Here is a 23906-nt window from a genome sequence, read left to right as displayed (position 1 = left end):
TACAAACAAAATTAAGAGGGAAGCAACAAACTAGGAAAAAAATTTATAAATTTCTCTGACAAAGGTCTAATTTCCCAAATATATAAGGAACTAAATCAAATTTACAAGAAATCAAGCCATTCCCCAATTGACAAATGGTCAAGGGATATGAAGAGGCAGTTTTCAGATGAAGAAATCAAAACTATTAATAATCATATGAAAAGGTATTCTAAATCCCTCCTGATTAGAGAAATGCAAATCAAAACAACTCCAAAGTAACACTTTACACCTAGCTGATTTTCCAATATGGTAGCAAAAGAAAGTGATAAATGTTGGAGGGGATGTTGCCAAATTGGGACACTAAAGCATTGCTGGTGGAGTTGTGAATTAATCCAACCATTCTGGAAGGCAATTTGGAATTATGCCCCTTTATCCAGCAATACCACTACTAGGTTTATATCCCAAAGAGATTTTTTTTAAATGGGGATGGATCTATTTGTACAAAAATATTTATAGTGCTGCTTTTTGTGATGGCAAAATTGGAAAATATGGGGATGTTCCTTGACTGATGTGGAAGTCTGAAATTGATAATGGTTTGTAGCAGGAGCTTGGAATAGCTGGGACTGGTGACCTGTCATTCAAAAGAGCATTCTGATTTGGAATGTGCCCAGGAGAAGCAGTTGGAGGCAGACCAACTGATGTCTGGACCTTTTGGCTTGAAAGAGGGAAGGAGTCTGTTCTCTCTTGATTTTTGGAGACTGAAGCCTGAAGGTTGTCTTTGACTTTGAAGACAGAAGGAAGAAGGACAAAGCCCAGTTCTCTCTCTCTCTCTCTCTGATTTGCTCTATTGTGATAGTGACTGAACTTCCAGACCTATCAGCCATTTCTCCCAATTGAATTATATTTCACCATCCTTCAAACTAAGTCTCATCCTAGTATTAGGGAAACCCCAAAACCCTCTTCCCTTTCATTTTCTTATCCTTCCCTGACTTCCCCAATAAATCTCTTACCTAAGAAGAGAAAGAGTATTTCATTTGAGACATCATAAACTCACCCTTGAGTTGATTAGAGAAAGCAATAAGAGAATCAACAGGAAGGGGAAGGCAAGAAGGGCGGGGGGTAAAGGGAGGAAGAGGGAGGAAGGGAGAAAGGAAAGAAGATTAACAGACTGATCTTTAGTTATCAATTATCATTCAAAATAATCCTTTATTAAAATTTGGCACCCAGACTGACTGAATTCACAATTCCTGAAGACAAAGATGTTTAATCAAGTGATCTGTAGAGTAGGTGTGCTGGCAGCTATTGCAGACTATTGGATTTACAATATCCTGTATAGTAAAATGACAAATATGATTGTAGATTCTGTGGAATACATAAGCAACACCACCATGTTTATACTCAACATACCATTTCAAAAAGAAACCATTCTCTGGCAAATTCTGACACAGATCTACATCATTTCCATGGCTACAATACAAACTGTAACCTACCTTAGAAACATTTATAGATGTGTGATTCCTAAAACTGCAGCACAGATCATGGTAGTGGATACCAAATTGGAGACATTAGTTAAGAACATGTTTGAAGAATTCCTGAAGGCAAAAAGGCTAGATCAGATAAAGGATAAGGGAAATGGTCAGGCAGATAATGCACCTAAGGAGAAAGAAAGAAAGGCCAAGAAAGCTAAGTCCAGTGCACAGGGCAATGACAGTGGCAAGGACACAAAGGCAAATACTGAAGCTGAGAAAATCTTTCCACTCAAAGACATTTCCAAGATTTCCAACGCAGTTGGTGTGTTGCATTCAAAGGTTCATAGGCAATTTACTACCCAGGAATTAGATTCAATGAAGAAAGCATTCCCAGAGTTTATCAATGAGTCCTATAAAACACATAAGGAGCTAAAACGTGCTTTTTGAATTTTTGAACCCAGTTTTGAGGATTTGGAATTTCTTCTGGTAGAACTTTTTAGCCCCCATGAGCATTGCCAGTTCATTGATAGGACTAAGTCAAAAACTGCCCTGTGTAAACCTTAAAATTTCTTAGACTTATAAATGTTGGAAATTTCACCATTGGGAAATTTCATACTTGGAAAATTTCTTACTGATAGTCTATTGGAATGTGAACCCCATTGGCATGGGAGGTTCCTCCTCCTCCCTTCTTAAGATTACTTTAGGACAGAAACCTTTTGCTGAACAATGGAAAGGGCTTTGACCTATGCTTAAGCATAGAACAGGAAGTTCTTTGAGTCATGATTGATTTTAGAATTGATACAATAGAGATACTTGGAATGACAGAACCAAGTCTTGGAAAATACAATTTCCACCCCACTCAGTCCTAATAGGATTTAGGAAGGGCTGCAGCATAGATCAAAATTTAATTATTCCAATCTCCACCCTACTCAGGGTAACAGGATTTAGGAAGGGCTGCAGCAAAGGATCAAGATTTAATTATTTGAGAATATGACCTTCAACAGACATGTGCAAAGCCACAGTCCTCTGGGTGGTCCTGGGTTAAGGTAGAGCCACCATTGGCACAGGGAAGACATGAACAGTGATTGGTAGATGTGAGAACTGAGGGGAGGGAACTTGGATGGTTTCCTTAAAGATAGCAGGGTCTGAGGACTAGAGGTGGTTGGTTGGAGAGGTTGTGCTCTGAGAAGCTTGCTCTGAAGGAAGCTGGAGGTGGAGGCCCCTGAGACTGTTTCTCCATTTTGGTCACGTGAGTGATAGGGACTGATCTCTTCTTTGCCTCAGCTATCTAAGGGCTTGGGCCTTTTGGCCCAGCCTAAACAGAAGGGGTATTTAAGCCCTATTCCCTTCTCTCCCCTTTCTCTCTCCCTCTCTCTCTATCTCTAATTCCTTTCTTCCTCCTGTTTGTAATTAAACTCCATAAAAGGTTGACTGCTGACTTGAGTTTTCATTTAGGAATTACATAGCTGAATTCCTTGGCGACCTTAAATTAATATATATCAGTCTTTTAAAGTGATTTCCTTGTCACACCTGACAAGTTGGCCCACAGAGGAGCAAAGAGAGGACTTTGATTTCTCTAATCCCATAAGCATGACCTATCTAAGGAAATGCAAGGAGGACTTGCTCCAAGCCATAAAAATGTGTTGATCAAAACCAAATGCTTGGGGAAAATAATCCCTTATTACACTGGGGAATGGCTGAACAAATTCTGGTATATGATGGTGATGGAATACTATTGTGCTATAAGGAATGGTGAGTCACTTGATTTCTATAAGAACTGAAAGGACTTATATGAACTGATGCGGGTGATAAAATGTAATAGCAATGCAATGATCCAGGACAATCCAGAGGGACTTCTGAGAAAGAACGCTATCCATATGCAGAGAAAGAACTGTGGCAGTAGAAAGAAAGCAGGAGAAATATGATTTATCACTTGTTTATATGGGTATATGATTTGGGATTTTGGTTTTAAAAGATGATTACAAAAATGAATAACACAGAAATAGATTTTGAGTGATAATGCATGTATAGCCCAGTGGAATTGCTTGTCAGCTCTGAGAGGGGGGAGGGAAGAGGGAAGGAGAAGCAACCTGAATCATGTAACCATGCAAAAATATTTCTAAAATAAAATTTTAAATTATTATTTTAAAAAGGTTGATATTTCCATACAGCAATCTATAAAATCCCATCTGTCCTAAACTAGTGTTATTCCTCAAGCCTAGACAGTAAGCCAGAAACTAATCTTCAAAATATGATGCGTCATACAGAAATAATAGCATGGCTGCCATGTCTTAAGACCATAAACACCAACTGCCAGTGAGTCAGCAAGTTTCAAAAGCTCACATTTATCTTTGGAAGCTGCACATCTTCAAAGAGCTAGTGTGATGCAAGCAGAAAATGCAATTGAATCTGAAGTCAAGAAGTTCTGGGTTTGAGTCCTACTAGGGAACTACCCCTGACTAGGTAGGTCACTTAAACTTTCTTTTTGTTTACCTGCAAAATAAGGGTAGCAATACTTCTAACTTTACCTTCATGAGTTTGAAATGTCCAAATGTTTGGAAGAATTTTGTGAAGTGAAGATAATCTATTCATCACAATCATCATCATCATGATCTTAACAAGTCTTAGCTTGAGAAAAATAAAATTTCTAAAAGCATTTTCACTGTCAAAATGTGCAAGTGACATACATGTGCCTGGATCAACATAACTCCATCTTTACTTGCCTGGTTTTCCTTGAAAGCCTTAATAAGAAGTAAGACATCACTATAAGTGAGAGGGAACATTAGCCGAGGTCCTTCATAAGAGTCTGGTACTTCTACCATACGTAGAACAGTTTTTGTGTCTAGTCTTTGGTTTTCTATAGAAGCTATGGACTGATATACTGAAAAGGAAAAATAGTTTAGAAGAAAAATTAACCACTGAAATAGAATACTGTTCTCATATAGAAGCATCATGGCAAAATTTCTGAATGAACCAAATGACTATGGTCAAATTTCAGTGACATAATCATTAAGTATATCAAGTGCCAATTATATACCAGACATGGTGCTGAGGTCAAAGAATGAAATGACCTCTATTTACAATGACATTATATTTTAATAAAATAGCAAATACATTTACATTCTACACAGCATAAATATAAAGTTAAGATATCATTATATGCAAAGTAGTAAATACATGATAATTTAGGAGGAAAGATACTGGCAGTTAAAAAAATCAGGAAAGGCTTCATGTAGACTCTAGCATCTAAGATACAGCTTAAAGAGAGGGACTCTATTAGGCAGAAGTATAGAGTGAGTGCATTCCAGGTAAAGAGATGAGAGCCATTGTTGTTTGTGTGCAGTATAGGGAGAAAGTCAGTTTGACTGAATTGCAGAATGGTGAGAGGTAGGGAGGGAGAGAGAGGGGGAGAGAGAAGAGGGGAGGGGAGTTAGGAAAAGGAAGAGAAGGAAAGGGAGGAGAAGAAAGGGGAGGAGAGAAGATGAAACCTTGAGGAATACTCAGAGTATATGATGTAGATGCTAAGTCACTAAAGGAAAGGAATAGTCAGAAAGGTAACATGAAAACTAGGACAGAATGTGGTACAAAAATACAGAGAGAAGAGAGTATTCAGGAGGGGATGATCAATAGTGTCAAATGAAAGAGATTAATTATAATAATAATTGCTAGCATTCACATAGCATTAATATGTGCCAGTGTGCTAAATGGTTTATGAACATAGTTTCATTTAATTCCCACAACAACCCTAAAAGGTAGTTGCAATTATAATCCCCGTTTTGCAGTGGCTGAAAATGAGACAGTTGGAGTGTAAGTGACTTATCCTGGGTTACAGTTAGTAAGTACATGAGGATGGATTTGAACAAAAGTCTTCCTGACTCCCGGCCAAGTTCCCCTATCCACTGTTCCACCTAGCTAGTAGAAAAAGAATGAGGACTGGAAAAGGACCATCAGATTTGGTCACTTTGGAGAGAGAAGTTTCAGTTACCTAATAAAACTGGAAGTCTGATGGCAAAGGTTTGAGGAGAGTAAGAGGAAACAAAGTGAAGGCAGAATATATATATATATTTTTTTTTCTAGGAATTTGGCTAAGAAAAATAGGAGAGAGATAGCATTATAGCTAGAGGAGATCATAAGGTACATTAAAGACTTTTTAAGAATGGAGGAGAATTGGACATGTTTTAAAGCAATAAGGAAGGAACCAGCTGGTATAATGAGATTAAATATTTGAGAAGTAGGATGACCGAAGATGCTATCTACTTAATTAAGGTAGAAGGAGGTAGGATCAAAAGTTCACTTAGCGGAGTTGATTTTGGCAAGTAGACTTTTTCTCAGAGCCCAGAAAAACAGCCAGGGGAAAGTCAGAGAGCACAGTTAGGTGGTTCAGTGGATTGAGAACGAGGCCCAGAGGGGGGTCTTGTAGTCAAACCTAGTCTTAGACACTTCCTAGCTGTGCAACCCTGGGCAAGACATTCAACTCCCATGACCTAACCTTTACCATTCATCTGCTTGGAACCAGTACATACTGTTAATTCTAAGATGGAAGGTTGCTTTCTTTGTTTGCAGTCAAGAAAAAAAAAATCCATCAAATTAGTTATTGTGATATCCCTTAGCATTAGTCCAAATCATCCTATTGATCTCACTCTAAATTTTAACCTAGTATCTTACATTTAATTAAATAAACATTTCTTTAATGCTTACTATAGGCAAGGCAATTTGCATGTCATCAATTTTTACAGGGTATTACTGAAAATATTACATTAAAATTTTTGTTCTTAATCAGAATATAAGAAAATAAAGCTGAAATATCTTTCTTTTCTCCTTCCTAAACACACACACAAGCATTTTTGGTTGTTTTTCCAACTTTTTGTTGGACTAAAAAAATAGTATAATGTGTTTTCTTTTTAAAAACAGGTAAATGCAAAGGGTCTGCCTTTAACTGTAATCTTTGTCATTTTGGGTGAGTTTCTTCATCTCCTCTCAAAGGGAGAATGAAGAGATTGGCAATCATCTGTATGGATTTCCCTTTCTTCTTCTCTGATAGCCTAGACTTGAAAGAAGGAATGGTGTCTACCTTGAGATAGGCATTACTGAGGAATGCTAGACTCAAAGTTTCAACTTTAGAGGTCTGTATAATAATTACCAGAGATTCTGATAATGTTGAATAATAAGCCTAATCTTACTTAGGGGTTTAAGAAAACCCAAGTGAGAAGTGAAGGGGTATTTTTTTGGTTCTCAAATAATTTGGGAGCTTCCTCTTGAGAGGATAACATTCTACCCAGGATGGAAGGGAGGGGGAAAGACATCAATGTATGAGAAGCTTGCTAATACCTAATATCAATATTCTCAAAATTTGACATAACTTAAACTATCTTGTTATGGTCTCAATTCATAATGCCTGTAGAGGACCCAAATGGAGTGCATTGAAGTTATTAGTCAGATACAAGAGTGACTTTTCAGAAGAAAGATCAGAAATCAAGGAACAATGGTAATGATGAGGCACACTTAGAGATAATAAGAACAAAAGGTGGCATCTCTTCAGGTAGTTGGCCAAGCCTGTAATGATAGAAAGGCAGCTAGGTGGCACAGTGAATAGGGCACTGAGCATGGAATCAGGAAGACCTGAGTTCAAATCCAGCCTCAGATACTGTATTGTAGCCCTCAGTAGTGAGAGTGGACCCCAGTAAAATCAAAGCCTCACATGAGAACTTAAAGGGTTTTCCCAAAATACTAAATGAATACTAAATGTTCTTCCAAGAAATTACTGATGCAGGAATTCTGTGAGAACATACAGTATTTCTGTGAGAAGCTGGATCACACATTGATATGTTGAATTATTACCTATAGAAAACTCTGTTGAGAGAAACCTAGGTAATTTAAATCCATTGTTTCCATTCTGTTAATTATTGACTTCCATTGGGAGTGATCTAATCCCTCTGCCTGATTCAACCCTCTATAAATATCTTCCTGAAATACTAGCTGTGGTCAATAAATTTGCCACTTGCTTGCTATCAGCCCTCCTGAGTCCATGTGCATTGCTACCCCTAAAGACCCCCAACCGGTCCCTGGTGATCTTGACACTGTATAAGCCAGGAAAAGTCATTTTAAAAAATCCCTGTTTGCCTAGTTTCCTCAACTGTAAAATGGGCATAATAATAGCATCTGCCTCCTAGGGTTGTTGTAAGGATCAAGTGAAACTATATTTGTAAAGCACTTAGAATCATAGTGCCTGGCATAACATGCTAGAGAAATGCTTGCTATTATTATTATATTAGTTTAGACCAGGGACTATTAAATCTTTTTTGTGTCATGGATCTCTTCAGTGTCTATGAATTTCTTAAAATAATGTTCAATGTTTAAAATAAAATATATAATATTACAAAAAAAAACTAATTATAATGAAATAGCTATCAAAATAATAATAAAAAAAACAAGTTCACACACCCTGAGTTAAGAACTCCAGGTTCTGCGATGACTTCACAAGAGCAAAAGAGCTCTAACATGAGAGCAATATGAAATCTCAGTTTAACTAAAGAAAGAACAATCTCCCCAACAAGTCAACTCTCAGCAATCTCTGGGAGTATAGGCACTAGAGATCTAGGGATATATTAGAATGTTGATTTTCCTCACATACCAGGAGCTACAAAGACTAATTAGCTATACAAAGTCTTAAAATTCCCTTTTCTCCTTGCCCCCATCTTTCCACTTCTCACTTTTTTACTCAGAATTCTCTCTGCCAATCAGGAGTCACATCTTCCTATGCTTTGGCAGGGTCAAAAGACTATTATTCCAGGGACCACTCAAATGGGAGGCTATTAATAATTTACCTAGATTTTAGCAAAACATTTAACTAATGTACTATTCTGGCAAAAAAAAATTTAAGTAGAAATGTGAAAAAGATAGTATAATTAGCTAGGTACAGAAATAATTATTTGTCTTGGGCCAAAGAATAGTCATGAACAATTTGGTGTACATTTGGGAAAAGGGTTCAGTGGAATACCTCAATGGCATTTGCTTGGTCCTGTACTATATGACATATATATTGAGGATTCAGATAAAACTGGATGTTAAAGTCAAGGTTCAAACACATCTTGCTTGGTGGTCTTGAACACTGGACCAAATTTGTTCAGTTGAAATTTGATGGGAACGAATATGAAGTGACCTCAACAAGTCAGTATATGATAAGCCCAAAGGTCCCAGCTTTTGGGACCAAAATCCACTATTTAATAAAAACTGCTGGGAAAATTGGAAGACAGTATGGGAGAGATTAGGTTTGGATCAACATCTTCACCCTACACCAAGATAAACTCAGAATGGGTGAATGACCTGAATATAAAGAAGGAAACTATAAGCAAATTAGGTGAACACAGAATAGTATACATGTCAGATCTTTGGGAAAAGAAAGACTTTAAAACCAAACAAGAGCTAGAAAAAAATCACAAAATGTAAAATCAATAATTTTGATTACATCAAATTAAAAAGGTTTTGTACAAACAAAACCAATGCAACCAAAATTAGAAGGTAAGCAACCAATTGAGAAACAATCTTCATAACAAAAACCTCTGACAAAGGTCTAATTACTCAAATTTATAAAGAGCTAAACCAATTGTACAAAAAAAATCAAGCCATTCTCCAATTGATAAATGGGCAAGGGACATGAATAGGCAATTTTCAGTTAAAGAAATCAAAACTATTAATAAGTACATGAAAAAATGTTCTAAATCTCTGCCAATCAGAAAGATGCAAATCAAAACAACTCTGAGGTATCACCTTACACCTAGCAGATTGGCTAATATGACAGTAACAGAAAGTAATGAATGATGGAAGGGATGTGGCAAAGTTAAGACATTAATTCATTGTTCCAACCATTCTGGAAGGCAAGTTGGAACTATGCCCAAAGGGCGCTAAAAGACTGTCTTTCCTTTGATCCAGCCATAGCACTGCTGGGTTTGCACCCCAAAGAGATAATAAGGAATAAGGAAAAAGACATGTACAAGAATATTCATACCTGCAGTCTTTGTGGTGGCAAAAAATTGGAAAATGAGGGGATGCCCTTCAATTGGGGAATGGCTGAACAAATTATGGTATCTGTTGGTGATGGAATACTATTGTGCTCAAAGGAATAATAAAGTGGAGGAATTCCATGGGGACTGGAACAACCTCCAGGAAGTGATGCAGAGCAAAAGGTGCAGAACCAGGAAAACATTGTACACAGAGACTGATACACTGTGGTACAATCGAACGTAATGGACTTCTCCGCAGTAATCCTGAACAACTTGGAGGGATCTAAGAGAAAGAACACTATCCACATCCAGAGGAAAAACTGTGAAAGTAGAAACCCAGAAGAAAAACAATTGCCTGAATACATGGATCGAGGGGAAATGGCTGGGGATGTAGAGTCTAAATGAACATCCTAATGCAAAAACCAACAACATGGAAATAGGTTTTGATCAAGGACACATATAATACCCAGTAAAATTGTGCATCAGCTACAGGAAGGGTGGGGAAGGGGAGGGAGGGAAATAATATGATTCTTGTAACCAAGGAATAATGTTCTAATTTGACTCAATAAATAAATAATTTTTTAAATTACATTTAATTAAATTAAAAAAAAGAAAGTTACCCAACTATGAGTATCTTTTGACTGAATTACACCAGAACTGGACCTGTAAGTCCAAATAAGTCAAAGAAGGAGGAAAAAGATCTCATACACAAAAATACCTATAGCAACTCTTTGTTATGATAGCCAAGAATTGGAAACTGAGGATTGTGAAAGAGAAAGACTTTTCAAAAGAAATAGCAATGCAAGAGTTTGCCAAGAGGGTCTTGCCGCATGCACAGAACTTTTATGGACTCTATTCTAGAGCCTAGGGAAGGAATAAAACTGGACACAAGGAGACAGTTGGGAGCCATTGTTCCTGTCTTTCAAGGGGATCAGAGAAGTTACTTCCTGTGACTTGGTTTTGTCTGAGCCTTGTTGGAGTTGGCCTAGCTGTTTATTACTAGAAACATATTACTCTTAAAATTTCAATGTCAATGGATATTCTGTTCATAAAGGCTGTCTGGGGGGAAAGCTATTTAAACTACCTTTGGCAATTGCACTAAATCCACAATTCTATTTAATGTTTTACTACATTTAAAACCTATTTCCTTAAAATCACTTAATCATAAATTCTTAAGGCTTAAAGGAGATTTAAAGTTCATTAGCCCAACCACTCACAATTCATTTTATGGATGAGAAAACCAAAGTATAGAGAAATTAAATGATTTTCCCAAAGTAACACAATTTAGTAATAGACCCAAGATTAGGACTTGGGTCTACTAACTCTCAAAACATTATAATATACTGATTTGGGCTACACTTAGCAGTATTTATGAGCACACATGGCCATGTCTGACTTCTCTGTTATAGAAGTTTCCTTTACAAAAGTTTTCCTCAAATTCCATATTATAATATGGATGTAACTTTTGCTTCTCAAAGTTTGTACTAGCAAGGGACAAGCTCTAGCAAGTTCTAATATGCTGGAAAGGCCTCAACTAAGGTCCCAGCAACTAACAGTTCAAGGATTAACCTCATTAAAAACAAAAGGCTTATCTCTGGGAGACCAACCACTTAAATTATTTTATCATGACACCCCATGAAACACAGAAAAATACAAAATGGCACTCTCCCATATAGCTCCTATCTGTATCTAGGGTAGCAATGGCAGAGTGAGGAAAATGGTGGAGGGTGCTAAAAATTAATTTTTTATTAATTAATTTTAAACTATCAATATTAATCTAAATCTTTGTATTCTAAAGCTACTTGTCCAGTGGTCAGTGAGTTGATATAACCTTAAGAATACTGGATCTTATCAACATTTAAAGTCTCAATATATGATCCAACCATTCTGGATGGCAATTTGGAACTATGCCCAAAGGGCACTAAAAGGCTGTCTTTTGATCCAGCCATAGCACTGCTGGGTTTGTACCCCAAAAAGATAATAAGGAAAAACACTTGTACAAAACTATTTATAGCCACATTATTTGTGGTGGCAAAAAATTAGAAAATGAATGGATGCCCTTTGATTGGGAAATGGCTGAACAAATTATGGTATATGTGGGTGATGGAATACTGTTGTGCTCAAAGGAATAATGAACTGGAGGAATTCCATGTGAACTGAAACAACCTCCAGGAAGTGATGCAGATTGAGAAGAGCAGAACCAGGAGAACATTATACACAGAGACGGATACACTGAGGTACAACTGAATATAATGGACTTCTCTATTAGCAGCAATGCAATGATCCAGGACAATTCTGAGGGATTTATGAGAAAGGACACTATCCACATTCAGAAGAAGAACTGTGGGAGTAGAAACACAGAAGAAAAACAACTGACTGATCACATGGGTTGATGGGGATATGATTGGGGATGTAGACTCTAATTGATAACCCTAGTGCAAACATCAACAACATGGAAATAGGTTTTGATCAAGGACACATGTAAAACCCAGTGGAGTTGCTTGTTGGCTATGGGAAGGGGATGGGAGGTGGGGAGAGAAAGACATGGAAAAACATTCTAAGTTAATTAATTAAATAAAAATTTTCAAATTAAAACAGTTTCAATATGAATGAAATCTGGAATAGGAAATTGTAGCTAAATGAAAGAATAACTTACAGATTTTGGAAAGGTAAAGGAGTTGATAGTTTTATTCTATATCCAAAAGTAACAAAAATGTAATTTCATAGGTCATTTGGCCATCTTACATTGCACCGCTCATAATGAACATAAGAAAAAAGATTCCTATGTTAACCAAAGAATACTTAGTGGGGATTTTTTGGAATCCAGGCTTTTTTGTAATGAGATGTCTCTGTTCTAGCTTGCCCTCCCACTCCAACTCCTACTTGGTACCCTCAGCATTTTTTATACTGTTGGTACTATTCTGAATGAGAATCTTCCAAACTTGTAAAATTCCAAGCTAGAAACTTCTAGTCCTCATTTTGTATTTAATTACTTCACTAGTAATGGTGAATTATCTTCCTATACTTTTTACCTTTGTTTTTAAACTCTGACCTTCCATCTTAGAATTAACAGTGTATTTGGTTCCAAGGTAGAAGTGCAGTACAGGCTAGGCAATTGGATTTAAGTAACTTGCCCAGGGTTACATAGCTAGGAAATGTCTGAGACCAAATTTGAACTGAGTACAGACTGGGTTCTCAATTCACTAAGTCACCTAGTTGCTCCCACATTTAACTTTTTTTTTTTACCATGGTTTTCTTACTTATAAAATTACAAAGTTGTACTTGATGACCTCTAAGTCTCACTTTATGAATCTATGAATGTGACCTTCCTCTTTCAGTAATCGAGTCTTGCTCTTGTTGTTCAGTCATTTTCAGTCCCGTACAACTCTTTGTGACCCCATCTGGAGTTTTTCTTGGCATAGATCCTGGAGTGATTTGTAATTTCCCTCATTTTGTAGATGAAGAAACTGAGGCAAACAGGATTAAGTGTCATACCTGAGGTCACACAGCTAGTAAATGTCTGCAGTCAGATTTGAACTCAAGATAAGTCTTCCTGACTACAGCCTGTATTCTATCCACTGTGTCATCCAGTTGCCTAAAAAGAGGGGTAAGTTCTTGATCTCTCCAATCCAGAGTCCACCAAATTACCCTTAAAAGATGTCTGGTTTATTATACAAAGAAATCTGGTTCACTATCTCTAACCATGTAGGCAGACTCAAACAATGAACATTTCTTACGCACAAGAGGAAGGAAAGGATTTGTTGCTAGCTCCTCATTTCCAATTTCCAATAAATCATGTTTTTCTTACCACCATGATGCTGCCAAACCCATAACCAAATGTATTAATTCCTCATCTGTTCTTTGTTCTATGTTTATAAAAAGAATTACATTTTGGTCAAAGAGTATTTGGCTTAAATGAGGCAACCACTGACCTACTCTATTAATGGTTTCACTCCTTGCTAATAAACTGTTATATTGCTCAGAGAAAAAATTTCTCTCACTTTAGTTTTGTTGAATTTCACTCACAACAGTTATGAATTATTAGAACTATAAGAGAACAGGAACATAATGTACTGTTGCTGAAACATCAAATTAGTCTCACCGTTCTAGAAGGCAACTTGGAACTATTTGGGCCAAAAAGTCTAAACTATGCACAGACCTTGACCTAGATATATACCACACCCCAATGAGATCAAAGACAAATGGAAAAGATTCACAATTACAAATCCTCCTGATGGACTTTATTATTATTTTTCTTGACTCCACAAAGTATTCCTTTAACAGTTTGATCGATAAAGCATTGAATTGGTAAGTTACGTAATATGGTCATATTTATCATGTTGGTTCGGCCTATCCATGAACAATTAATATGATTTCTCCAATTATTGAGGATGCCTTTATTTCAGTAAATTGTTTTAATTTGTATTTGTATAGTCCTTGTGCATGTCCTGGTAGATGGATTCCCAAGTGTTTTATGTATTATGTAGTTATTTTAAATGTGTAATTTTGGGGGACTCACACTCCTTAGATGGAGAAAGAAGGGTCAAAGGCAGTGAGGAAAGGGTTGATGAAAATTACTTCCTTCACTACTCCCTCCGGGACTCCCTGAATTGCTTGAAGGAGACAAAATAGAGATCTCCCCTCAGTGAAGGCTTGCCCCTTGATAGCTGTGCTGGCCTTTAAGGGCAGCAGGGAAGTCTTCTCTACAAGGATGTGTCTCAGCATTCCCAAAGAGTCCTTTTTTAGTTCCCAACTGCTGTTCTTGCCTCATGCAACTGACGAGCTATCAACATTTCCATTTCCCCCAACAGTTCTTTTGTCCTACTCCCCATCATTACAAATGGAACTTCTCTTTATAGCTCTTCCCAGATCTTGTTGGTAATAAATATAAATGATATATGTGTGAATTTATTTTATGTCTTGCAATTTCGTTGGCATTGTTGTTTCAATTAAGTTATTAGTTGACTCTCTAGAGTTCTCTAGGTATATTATCATATAGTCTGTATAAAGTCCTAATTTTATTTCTTCTTTGCATATATTTATTCTTCAGTCCCTTTTCTTATTTTATTGTCAGAGTTAATATTTCTATAATTATATAAAATAGTAATGGTGACACTAAACATCTTGGTTTTACTTAGATATTGTCATCTTAAGGAAAGGTTTACTAATTCCTATTTTTTCCAGTGTTGTAGTATAAAGAATATTGTATTTTGTGGGAAAAACTTCTCCATATATTGCTAGAATATGATTTTTTTAGTTTTTACTTATATGGTGATATTCCTAGCTTTATTAAGTATTAATTCAGTGCTGCATTTCTGGTATGAATCTTATATGATTATAGTGTATAATCTTTGTGATATGTTGCTCTAACCTTTTTATTAATATGTTAATTTAAAGTTTTGCACTCATGTTCATTAGTGATAATTGGCCTATGGGATTTTTTTCTGTTTTGACTCTCTTTGATTTAACTCTCTGATGAAGACCATATTTGTTAGATTTCTAGGTCACAGAAAGTATAGAATAAATATTGAGATAAAGAGACCAGTTTCTTTAAAGAGACCAGTTTCATTTGAGTGATGAAGTTCAAGCCAGATTAAAAGTGGTTAAGAGATGAAGAGAGAAAGAAGGGACAATGAAATAAGATAAATTTTTATAGGCGTTTGACCATGGGAGAGAATTCTACAGCTTCAAAATACAGAAGATGATAGAAACAAGTGAGGGATTTTATTTTTTAGGATAGGGAGACCCGGGCATATTTGTAAGCAGAAGAGAAATAGTTAGGGAGGAGCTAAATATTAAAGAGGAAGAAAGCAGAGAAGATAATTGTGAGAGAAATCTGTAGAAGATGTTTTTTAAAAGATGAGATCAATGGTATCAGTAGAGGATTTAACCTTGATGAAGAGGAAAGGAGCAGAGACTAAGAGAGGATGTTGAGGAGTTTTGAGATGTAAAGGAGAGGGAGATCTTAGGAAGAAGACTATTTTCTCAGTAAAGCCAGAAACAAGATCCTAAAATGTTGAGGGAAATGAGTGGTATGAGAGACCTAAGGAGAGCCGGTTTTAGAACAGCTTCTGTGAAAAGTGACAATCAATTAGAAACTTTTTTAAAAGATTGCCTTGCTTGCATTAAGACACCGTTGATATTAGATGACAAATTTGTAGTAGAATACATCTACTGGTAGTATGATTAAGAGGATTCTGGTCTAATGCATGGAATAAGAGGAGGATGCTAAGAATAATCCTGGGTTGAGGATTGCTAAAACATAAGCAAGGGGATACTAGAGAAGGGGACAATGTGATGCTGAATTGGTTAAATATAGGGTCAAGATTGGGAAGATAGTAAAGTCAAGTCAGAGCAGCCTGAGAAAGTATTGAGGATGGAGAGACTAGAGGTCACAGTGAGGATAGAGGATATATTTAGGAGGGATGAGGAACAAAAAAATGATAGCAGGTTGGATAAGAGGATGTCAGAACTCTTGGTCATGGAAATAAAATACTGTGGGTGACATGAGAATTAAGGATGTGGCCATCTTTCTGAAATGCTAAGGGGGAATGGAGGAGTAGATCATGAGGGTTGAGACAACTGAGGAAATGGGAGACTAGTGTGCCGGGGAAACATTAAACACGTTGAAATCCCTTAGAATGAGAACAGAAGTTGGAATAGAGATGAAGACTGGGAGCCCAGGACTAAACTCTTTGACAGAGCAAGGTTAAGTTCTGATAGAGAACTGTCACTAGGATCTGGAGTGGGGAGAACTAGGTATAAAAGCACAAGACAGAAAGAGAATTGCTAAATTAGCTCAGATCTAATATCTTCTAGGAGTAGCGAAAGGGTTTTCAATGCAGACTAACTAATGGCATAGATGTAAGAAATGTCTGACTGAGATGTCAAATGTAAACTTTGACTTTTGAACAATGTTTTTCCATCAGCAAGCTTCAATCAAGATTTTGGTCCACTCAACCAATCTAATCCAGCTAGATAATGCCATAATACCCTGTACTAAACAAAAACAATTTTGAGAAATTATTTAATCATATTGTATACAATAAATGATTAATTTAATTACTTAATATGACTACAATGTTGTTAATCAAGCACATTTTCCATGTAAAGCCAACAAATAACCAAGAAAAAAATTAATTCGAGACCTCCTATATACCATCTTCTCTCTAGATTTTCATGAAAGTTTGATATGCAGCAACTATAATAATATTAATGAAGGTGAATTAAAAGGATGAAACAGATAAAATACAATGACCAATGTTGACTCTAGGTGATTGATATTAGAACATGTCTCTGTTCTTTTCTGGGAGATGATTGACTCCAGAAGCCACCTTATACATTAAATTAATCATGGTGACTGTACTGGATAGTTTTGTTTTCATATCATTTTTATTGTTGTTTTTGTAAATAAGATATTAGGGTGGTGTTACTGGTTAGTGATTGATGAATAAAAAAACAAAACACATCAATGAAGCATTAATCTAAAAGGGAGGCCAGATCATAGCTCAGTGGACTGAGAGGCAGGCCTAAGGATGGAAGATCCTAGTTCAAATCTAGCCTCAGATACTTCCTAATTGTGTGACTCTGGGCAAGTCACTTAACCTCAATTGCCTAGCCCTTACCACTCTTCTATCTTGGAATTAAAAAGGTAAGGATTTGTAATAAATATTACATTAAATAAATCAATAAAATAGATAATAGAAAATCTAGTTTAAATCAAGGTCTAATTGCATTATAGAAATTATCAATTCAAAGGGGAAAATTATATTGGCATTAATGGAAAAACGTAGAAATAGGCCTAATTTTGGTCAGAACCTTTATAAAGAGGAAATGATCTTTAGTCTTTCTTTTGATTCTGAAAAATGCAAGTATCAGATAAATAACACCATTAAAAAGAAGAAAATCTTATTTATTGTGTAATTAAATGCCTAGGAACTCTGAGAAGTCAGAAGTTGCCTAAGTTCTGAGATATGACAGATGGCCTTAAGGTCTTCTCAAAAAATCATTAGTATTTCAAAACACAGTTTGAATGACTAAGACATTTTCAGTTTCATTCTACATACTTGACAGTGGGAATTGAAAGAGTATAAATTATCAATACCATTTGAACAGGTCACAAGAAATTAATAGGTAATTGACAGAGGTAATACAGACACATTTTTTCACTACTAGATTTTCTCTTAGAGTCACTTTGCTGAAGAAAAGGAAGAGAAATGGATTGTCTGCAGAGATCCACAACAAACAGAATGAGAAAAGCTTTTTTCTTTCTTTTTTTTTCTTTCTCCATCAAATTTGATCTCAGGAACTATTCCATGAATCATTAAGCACTTTCATCTATTTGAGAAAGTTGTAGGGGGGTTTCCAAATCATTATCATTGAAATATTACTCTTCCCACCACTCTTGGTAGGGCTTTTATCTAGCTTCTAAGGATGTCATAAAATAGCAGAGACACTCTGAATGGAGTAAAAAAAAAAAAGTGCTTTGATGCCTGGAAACTGCCGCTTAGATTCTCAGTTGTTCATAGTTACCCATTCTTAGAGAATAATGAAGATTGGTTTACAAAGTAGAATTTGACAAAAATTCTATTTCCATAGAATGAGTTTCCCACACATTTATCATTTGTGTTGGTTCTGGGCAAGCCACTTCGCCTCTTTCAGTCTGCATCTCTAGATTGGCAAATATCCGGTGGTGATCAAATGAGATCGAACAAATCTTTTTCACAGCCTAACATAGTTTGCCTAAAACGTTGCTGATAGCCACCGTTCACGGGGAGTGGTACTGTTACAAGAGCTTTAGAGAGACTGAAACATTCTTTCCTTCTTTGAAAGATCCACAATTGGTTCCAGATTTCTTCTGGGGAGATGCAGGGAGAAAGAAAAGAGACTTTGGGACACAGCAAGCAGCAGAGGCTCTGAAAGCCTCTCTCAGAGAAGGAGCTGAATAGTGTCTCTCTGCTCCAAATCTCTTACACCAACACCGTCCCTCAAGATGCAGCCATGCATGGTCCTATCATCATTCTCTCCATCACTGAGTTTCATGCAAAGTGTTCCTGGTTAGAAACCTGAGATACATGTAAAACGTCAGGGGAATGGAGCACGGGAGAGAGAGTCAGGAGGATTTGCATTCAAATCCAACCTCAGGTAGTCACTGGCTGTATGACACTGGGCAAGTCACTTCACCTTTGTCTTTCTCAGTTTCAGCATCTGCAAAATGAGGATAATCATAAAACCCACTTCCAGGAGTTATTTTACAAATCAAATGAGGTGGTGTGGGTGAAGTTTCCATCCTGGATCGCTGCCTTGAGGTGATGGAGGGGTTTGTAGCTCAATGAAATGATGAGTGATCCCACCAGGTTACCCAAGAGAGATTAGAGTGGAGAATTCCAGCAAAAGATGGTCCCCTGGAGAAGAAAAGAGCAAACCACGGCAGTGTCTTTGGGAAGAAAAGCCCACAAGAGACAGGACGCCAGAAGCTGAGTCCCTCGGGGGGAAAGCTGTCCGCCATTCTACTAGGGAAGCGCAAAGGAGAACCCCCAATACAAAGAGCTAAAGGAAAGCCCAGGCCTGCAAAGATGGACCCTGGAGTGTGAGAGCTACAAACGAAGGTGAAGTTTAGGAGATGGAAGGGTTAAACATCAACCTCATGGGTATCCCTGATGGTGGCTAAGATGGAAAAGGGGAGGCTAGAGGATGCCATGGATAGAGTGTCGTGGAAACGACGAATATGAATCTGGACACACGGCAATCATGGCAATCTTTTGAAAAATGAAAAATTCAATGTTTCCTCAATAGCACATAAACCAACCAATTAGACTGATTTTTCCCTTGGTTAGATCTATTATTGGTTGCCATATAAGCAGAGCTTGTCTCATTTCTTTAATTTCTTAGCATTTCTACATGTGCAGAATTTCTACAATAACGGATGTTCCTCATAAATCCATAATAATAAGTTGGTTCTCTCTGATTCTCCCTAGACAGCTAGGAGAAGTGGTAGAAAAAGAATTGGAGCTGGAGTCACACGACCTGAATTCAAATCCCACCACAGACACTTGCTGTGTAATCCTGAACCAAGGAAGATTCCTTTACCCGAGTCTGTTTTGGTTTCCTAATCCCTGAAATGGAGATAATAGAAGCACCTGTTTCCCAGGGTTGTTGTGAGGATCAAATTAGATAACATCTGAAAAGCACTTTGCAAACCTTAAAGTTTAAATGAATATATAAATGCTAGTGGTAGTAGTGGTAGCTGTGGCAGCAATTAGCTAAGAATTCAAGAACAGATGTAACTCTTTGTGGCAGGTTATTCTTTACAATCCTTTATTTTGCCTCACTAAAAAATTTATCTTTCAGAGTCATTTCTTAGCTCTATTTTCCACTTATCTTCTTACCTGAATTTTCCTCCTTTTTCTGTGTGTAGTTTTCCAGCATGAATGTGAAAAATTTGGCAAGCTGGGGAACAAAAAGAAAACAAAAACCAAAAATGTCATTCAAGGCACAAAATACTAAGACTACAAACATCATTTTTTAAAACCCATACCTTCCATCTTAGAATCAATACTGTGCATTGGTTCTAAGGCAAAAGAACCTAAAGTAAGGGTGGTAAGGGTGATGTGACTTGCCCAGGGTCACATATCTAGGAAGTGTCTGAGGCCAGATTTTAACCCAGGACCTCCCATCTCTAGGCCTGGCTCTCAATCCACTGAGCCACTCAGCTGCCCCCACCAAACATCTTCATTTTGGTCTCTCTATTTGCTTTTTCTTTGTGGGCAACAGGAGATACAGAATTGGAGGGGGGAGCAGTACTGGTCAATCCCATGCAGTCTTCTGTAAAGGCACTGAATTCTCACCAATCTAAATCATTTGCTCTTAAGATTATAATTTTTTTTTTATTTTTACCATGCTAAGTGCTAGGGGCAATACAAAGTACACAAAGAACAAAGTTCCTGCCCTCAAGGAGCTTACAATCTAGCAGAACTATATTAGAATAACCAAATACTCCTCCTCCTACCATTAAAAGGATTTAATAACCTTAATGGCAATCTAAAAGGATCCCTAGTTGGCCATTTTGACTGGAAAGGAGAGTGTGCAAAAGAGAATAAATAGAAAAGAAGATTGGAAGGTCACATAGCAGCCATACTGAGGAGTGCTTTATTCTGATTTTAAAGATAATAGGGAACTACTAAATTTTCAGTTAAGATACGGTCAGATCTATGCTAAAAAAACTTTTTAATTTGGAGCCTGTGTGGAGAGATTAGACAGGGAAGAAAGGCTACAAGCAGAGGTTTTTTGTGAGAAAAGAAAATTTATTTTTAACTGACAAAATATGAATGTATTTGTAAATATACCTGTAAAGGCTTCAAAATACAGATTCTACATAATAATAGCTGACATTTAGATAGAGATTTAAAGGTGGTTGTGCTTTTGAATACACATCTCATATAGCTTCAAAGGAACATTTAGCATAGTAACTTCAAAAAAATGATTCCTAGGGGGAAGCTGGGTGGCTCAGTGGATTGAGAGTCAGGCCTAGAGATGGGAGGTCCTGGGTTCAAATATGGCCTCAGACACTTCCCAGCTGTGTGACCCTAGGCAAGTCACTTGACCCCCATGGCCTAGCCCTTACTACTCTTCTGCCTTGGAGCCAGTACACAGTATTGATTCCAAGATGGAAGGTAAGGGTTTTGGTTTTTTTTTAATGATTACCAGTTAGTAATATGTTGCTATATTTCAGATAACAAGGAATAAGAATCAAAATTGGAATGGTGGCTATGAATGAAAAGGAAAAATGTGAAAAATGTTATGAATCAGTTAGACTTAACTGGAAAAATATGGGAGGAGAGGTAAACAACAGGAAGAGTCAAGTATGACAATTTATACAAATAAGAAATTAAACAAAAATTGACTGGAGTAACTCTCCTCTAAGCCCGATTTCATGAGAAAGCCAGTCTGGAACAATGATTTTGATTTCTAACTGTCTTTTGGTACAACAAAGAGCTGAGGTAGCTAGGTGGCAGAATGGATAGAATGGCCAGCCTGGAGTCGGGAGAACCTGAGTTCAGATCCATCCTCAGATGATTACTGCTGTGTAACCCAGGGCACGTCACTTAACTCTGCCTCAGTTAAATACTCTGCCATCTGTAAAATAAGGAAGATCTGAATTTAAATCCAACCTCAAACACTTGCTAGTTGTGTGATCCTGAACAAGGCATTTAACTCTATTGCCTCAGTTTCCTCATCTGCAAAATGAACCGGAGACGGAAATTGCAAATCACTCCAGTATCTTTGCCAAAAACAAAGAACAACAAAAAAATAGTTAAATGGGACTTCCGGTTAAGATGGCGGCTTAGAGAAAGCTAAAGTTCAGATCTCTGGAAAACCCTTCCCAACCGATCTCAAACTATAAGCTCCTAAGGCGCCGAAATTCAAAACGATCAACAGCACAGACCCTGGGAACCCTCCTCCTGGACTTGGACCCGGTTCAAAAGGTACGGCTCCCCTTAAAAGCCAGAACCCGAGATCACTCGGACCTCAGGGGTAGGAGCGCAGAGTCCAAGGCTCCCGGAAGCCGCAGCCCGGCCGGGCTCAGAGAGCAGGGTCCTCCAAACCACAACCCTCAGGGCCTTCTACCCGAATCCCAGAATAGTATACATGTCAGACCTTTGGGAGGGGAAAGGCTTTAAAACCAAGCAAGATATAGAAAGAATCACAAAATGTAAAATAAATAATTTTGACTACATCAAACTAAAAAGCTTTTGTACAAACAAAACCAATATAACTAAAATCAGAAGGGAAACAACAAATTGGGAAAAAATCTTCATAGAAACCTCTGACAAAGGTTTAATTACTCATATTTATAATGAGCTAAATCAATTGTACAAAAAATCAAGCCATTCTCCAATTGATAAATGGGCAAGGGAAATGGATAGGCAGTTCTCAGATAAAGAAATCAAAACTATTAACAAGCACATGAAGAAGTGTTCTACATCTCTTATAATCAGAGAGATGCAAATCAAAACAGCTCTGAGGCATCACCTCACACCTAGCAGATTGGCTAACATGACAGCAAAGGAAAGTAATGAATGCTGGAGGGGATGTGGCAAAGTAGGGACATTAATTCATTGCTGGTGGAGTTGTGAATTGATCCAACCATTCTGGAGGGCAATTTGGAACTATGCCCAAAGGGCGACAAAAGAATATCTGCCCTTTGACCCAGCCATAGCACTGCTGGGCTTGTACCCCAAAGAGATAATAAGGAAAAAGACTTGTACAAGAATATTCATAGCTGTGCTCTTTGTGGTGGCCCAAAACTGGAAAACGAGGGGATGCCCATCAATTGGGGAATGGCTGAGCAAACTGTGGTATCTGTTGGTGATGGAGTACTATTGTGCTAAAAGGAATAATAAAGTGGAGGAATTCCATGGAGACTGGAACAACCTCCAGGAAGTGATGCAGAGCGAGAGGAGCAGAACCAGGAGAACATTGTACACAGAGACTGACACACTGTGGTATAATCGAACGTAATGGACTTCTCCATTAGTATCAATGCAATCCCTGAACAATCTGCAGGGATCTAAAAAAAAAATACTACCCACAAGCAGAGGATAAACTGTGGGAGTAAAAACACCGCTGAAAAGCAACTGCTTGACTACAGGGTTGGAGGAGATAAGACTGAGGAGAGACTCTAAATGAACACTATAATGCAAACTCCAACAACAGGAAAATGGGTTCGAGTCAAGAACACATGTGATAACCAGTGGAATCATGCGTCGGCTATGGGAGAGGGAAAGGTGGGGGGGGGGGGGGGGAGGGGAGGGGAGGAAAAGAAAACGATCTTTGTTTCCAGTGAATAATGTATGAAAACAACCAAATAAAATAATATCAAAATTTAAAAAAAGCAAAAAAAAAAAACAAAGTAAATCACTGGACTAAAAGGTAGAGCCGAAGAAGAAAAGGTTAGAATTAGGGAAGGCAATCAAAATGCCAGGGAGTCCACAAATGACAATCATAACTTTGAACGTGAATGGGATGAACTCACCCATAAAACGTAGACGAATAGCAGAATGGATTAGAATCCAAAACCCTACCATATGTTGTCTTCAAGAAACACACATGAGGCGGGTTGACACCCACAAGGTCAGAATTAAAGGATGGAGTAAGACCTTCTGGGCCTCAACTGATAGAAAGAAGGCAGGAGTGGTAATCATGATATCTGATAAAGCCAATGCAAAAATAGACCTGATCAAAAGGGATAGGGAAGGTAATTATATTTTGTTAAAAGGGACTCTAGACAACGAGGAAATATCATTAATCAACATGTATGCACCAAATAATATAGCACCCAAATTTCTAATGGAGAAACTAGGCGAATTGAAGGAAGAAATAGACAATAAAACCATACTAGTGGGAGACTTAAACCAACCATTATCAAATTTAGATAAATCAAATCAAAAAATAAATA

The 23906-nt window shown here is 37.4% G+C and overlaps 1 protein-coding gene across 5 annotated transcripts in view; it reads right to left on the bottom strand.

The window, feature by feature from the left end:
• PPEF1 (protein phosphatase with EF-hand domain 1) overlaps window positions 1-23906 on the bottom strand; it is a 233178-nt gene that overhangs the window by 129525 nt on the left and 79747 nt on the right. For 4 of the 5 annotated variants that reach the window (XM_056808688.1, XM_016424753.2, XM_007500823.3 and 1 more), the window contains 2 exons: window positions 19837-19897; window positions 4172-4329 (listed from right to left, as the gene is read on the bottom strand). In XM_056808688.1, the coding sequence (XP_056664666.1) occupies window positions 4172-4329; window positions 19837-19897 (219 nt within the window). The remainder of the gene's footprint in view (window positions 1-4171; window positions 4330-19836; window positions 19898-23906) is intronic. The other variant, XM_056808689.1, reaches the window with a different exon arrangement.

Source organism: Monodelphis domestica, chromosome 8, assembly GCF_027887165.1.
Source record: "Monodelphis domestica isolate mMonDom1 chromosome 8, mMonDom1.pri, whole genome shotgun sequence".
Lineage (NCBI taxonomy): Eukaryota > Metazoa > Chordata > Mammalia > Didelphimorphia > Didelphidae > Monodelphis > Monodelphis domestica.
Note: the sequence above shows the minus strand (reverse complement) of the source record. Positions and strands in the feature narration are given on the sequence as shown.